Source organism: Acanthisitta chloris, unplaced genomic scaffold, assembly GCF_000695815.1.
Source record: "Acanthisitta chloris isolate BGI_N310 unplaced genomic scaffold, ASM69581v1 Scaffold45258, whole genome shotgun sequence".
NCBI classification, from domain to species: Eukaryota; Metazoa; Chordata; class Aves; order Passeriformes; family Acanthisittidae; genus Acanthisitta; species Acanthisitta chloris.
The window spans coordinates 1-2,774 of record NW_008688369.1 but is presented as its reverse complement, the minus strand read 5'-3'; the positions used below and the strand labels follow the sequence as shown (position 1 = coordinate 2,774).

General features: G+C 52.8%; 1 protein-coding gene across 1 annotated transcript; it reads right to left on the bottom strand.

The window, feature by feature from the left end:
* On the bottom strand, positions 1-2,770 carry COPS7A (COP9 signalosome subunit 7A; the record flags this gene model as incomplete). The annotated part of the gene is made up of 6 exons (XM_009080970.1): positions 1-553; positions 669-820; positions 1,184-1,289; positions 1,763-1,965; positions 2,041-2,129; positions 2,737-2,770. Coding segments are annotated over 6 exons (624 nt in total), but the record flags the coding sequence as incomplete, so codon positions are not given.
* Between the last annotated feature and the right edge of the window lie 4 nt (positions 2,771-2,774).

The window sequence follows — 2,774 nt, the reverse complement described above, 5'->3', positions numbered from 1 at the left end:
TTATATATATTTTAAAAGAATCCCTTCAAAAACTACCCTCCCACCTAGCAAAACAAAGATTAAACAATCAAAGATGGCAGCTGCATCCTGGAGCAAAGTATCCCACGGGTTTCATAGAGCCAAAGTGATTGCTGAGCACCAGCACCCTCTTCCCAAGCTTCTGTGATGCCCTGTGGGTGCCAAGGTGACTGACACACCTTTATGGCTCTTGAAATTGACCTGTCAAAAGCCAGGGAGAGAAAGAAAGAAACACGTGGCCCTGGGGACTTGGGCTGGAGAGGTTGGGGAGACAGAAATGTGTTCAACTGGCAGCTCAGAGTGTGAAATGCTGTGATGAAAAGGAGGGAGACACTGCCTGTAGAGCTAGTAAAGCAAATAGGAAAGAAAACAAACATGCAAATGAGTAGCTGGCAAGATGGATCTCAGAGAAGAGCATCACGCTTGGGACCCTTGCTACCCCTCCATCCCCCAAATCTCTTCCTCTCACCCTCCCAGTTGTGAAGGGAGATCCAACTAGTTTGATTTAGACCAAATCTTCGCGCTGCCCCGGAGCCTGTGGAGATGGGAGAAAAATAAATCAGAGTGGACACTCAGGCCCATATCTCACTTCCTTTCTAAGTGCACACAGAGAGGTGCTGCTGATGCTCACACACACACTCATTCCTCACCCTTTGGCTTTGGAAGTTTTCTTGCTCGCCTGGCGCTGGTTGGTGCCTGGGGCTGGCTCCCTGAGCTCTGTCAGGTGCTGCTCTGGGTCCTGGGATGTGGCTGCTGCAGCAGCTGCTGTTGTCACTTTAATGGTCTTCTTCAGGTTTGCCACCTGCAAGATCAGCAAAGCAAGAACCAAGGATTTTCCAGGGTTTTTAGTTTGTTTTGGCTATGTTTTATTGCCCCCCCCCCTTTTTTTTTTAGTTTTACTTTGGGGTTTTTGTTTGAAAGAAGCCCTGGAGCCAGGAGATGCAAGCTCACATCAACCAGAAGAGCCAACAGCTGTACAGGCCCCTGTACTGCAGAGGAGTGTTAAGCTGATTTAGGAACTCTTCTTCAGGCACAAGGCCCTGGGCTGTCTGGTCTAGGGAACCGGCAGTGCCTTACTTCAGTAAAGACTGTAACAACCCCAGGGCAGAGGTTCTAGTTAACTTAAAGAGAGGGTTGTTGGCTGCTCCCTCCTGCACCCACTCACCTCACTCTCTATCTGCTGCTTCAGGGCTAGCTGTTGCTCCTTGTGCTGGTTGGCTCGGCTGACCTGTTCTTCGATGCCCGACAGGACAACTTCGCAACCCTGGCACCTGGAGAGGAGACCCAGAACTCAACAGGCCAGGGAACTAACACAGCACGGACATGTGAAAGATCACAGATTTCAACTCTAGAGGCCAAAACCACTGGAAGTGACAGCTACAACAGGCAGGGAAGACACAAGAGCAGGAGCCCGATGTAATAATGCAGTGACATTATTACCCAAGACAGGGCCAGGTAACAGAGCAATGCTGGGTTAGGAACTACAGATAAACACTCAGGAAGTCTCCTGCCAACAGCCAGGACTGTGCAAAGGTTGCTAGGGTTGTCAGCCCTCCAGCCACAAACAGGGGAGTTTAGAAAATCATTTTTTGAAAACTACTTCCCATTGGGAGTATGGGAAAGGGGATCAAGCAGGTCACCTCACACTACCACCCGCCCGCAGTGACACACAGAGGACCCAGGGAAGCCACTGGCCACACCTGCAACCTTTTCTGGGTGTTAGTACTGGGGGCTTCCTCCTCACCACTCCTGCAATGTGCGGGTGATGGTGCTTAGCTCCTCCCTCCGGATGTCCCTCCCAATGCTGTAATCCACCTCCAGGCGCTGGTTCCGCTGATCCAAGCTCCCTCGCAGCACATCTGCATACACAGCCTCAATCACTAGGTCCTCCAGCTGCCGGACATTCTTCAGCTGTAGCTGCTCCAGCAGCACTGAGTAGGGGATGCACTGTGGAAACATGATGGTAACTAGCATAAGGCAATCCCAGTGGGAGGAGAACTTGGGGGAAAACAGGGCCACTACCTTGATCTTGGCAGCCAGAGTGACAACAGACAGGTGCCTCAGTTTATTCTTCTGAGCCTCCGTCAAGGGAGGGAGGTTTGCTGCTTCAGCTGTTGTCAGGGGAAAGAACAGGGCATTAGAATTTATGCTTCATTTTTCATTTCCCAGTCTTGAACAGAAGCATCTGCACCACACCCTTTCACACACCAACCCCCCAAGCAACGCTTCACCTTGCCAAGCCATCCTCATCAAAGCTCAAAAGACCTTTTCCTCCCATCAGCCTCAAGTCATCCTCTCAAGCTGTCCCATGCCTTATTTATGTGGGTCTGCACATCCCAATGTATATCCAAGTCTTTCTCCTCACCCACTCCTCAACAACACCTTTATCAAGACGTTCTTTGGCAGCTGGTAAATAGCAGCATAAATTATAGTCAGGTAGTCCAGGGGTCTGGGGCCCAAACCACAACCAAGAGTGTCGGGACAGGGGCACGGCTGTACAGGAGGGTGTTTGGGGCAGGGAGACCCCCGCGGCACACAGCGGGGGCTGTCTGGGGACAGGGAGAGCTCTGTGCTGCCCGGAGGGGCTGTTTGGGGAGGGAGTACCCGCAGCACCCCATGACTCCGGCGCGTTTCCCACCCCGCGGGGTCCCCATCCCCGGGCCGGGGTGCTTAGGGCCCTGCCCCGCGCTGTGCCCACCGCCCCGGGCGCGGCCTCACCCAGGTAATCCGCGTAAGTGCCGTAGGCGAAGATGGTG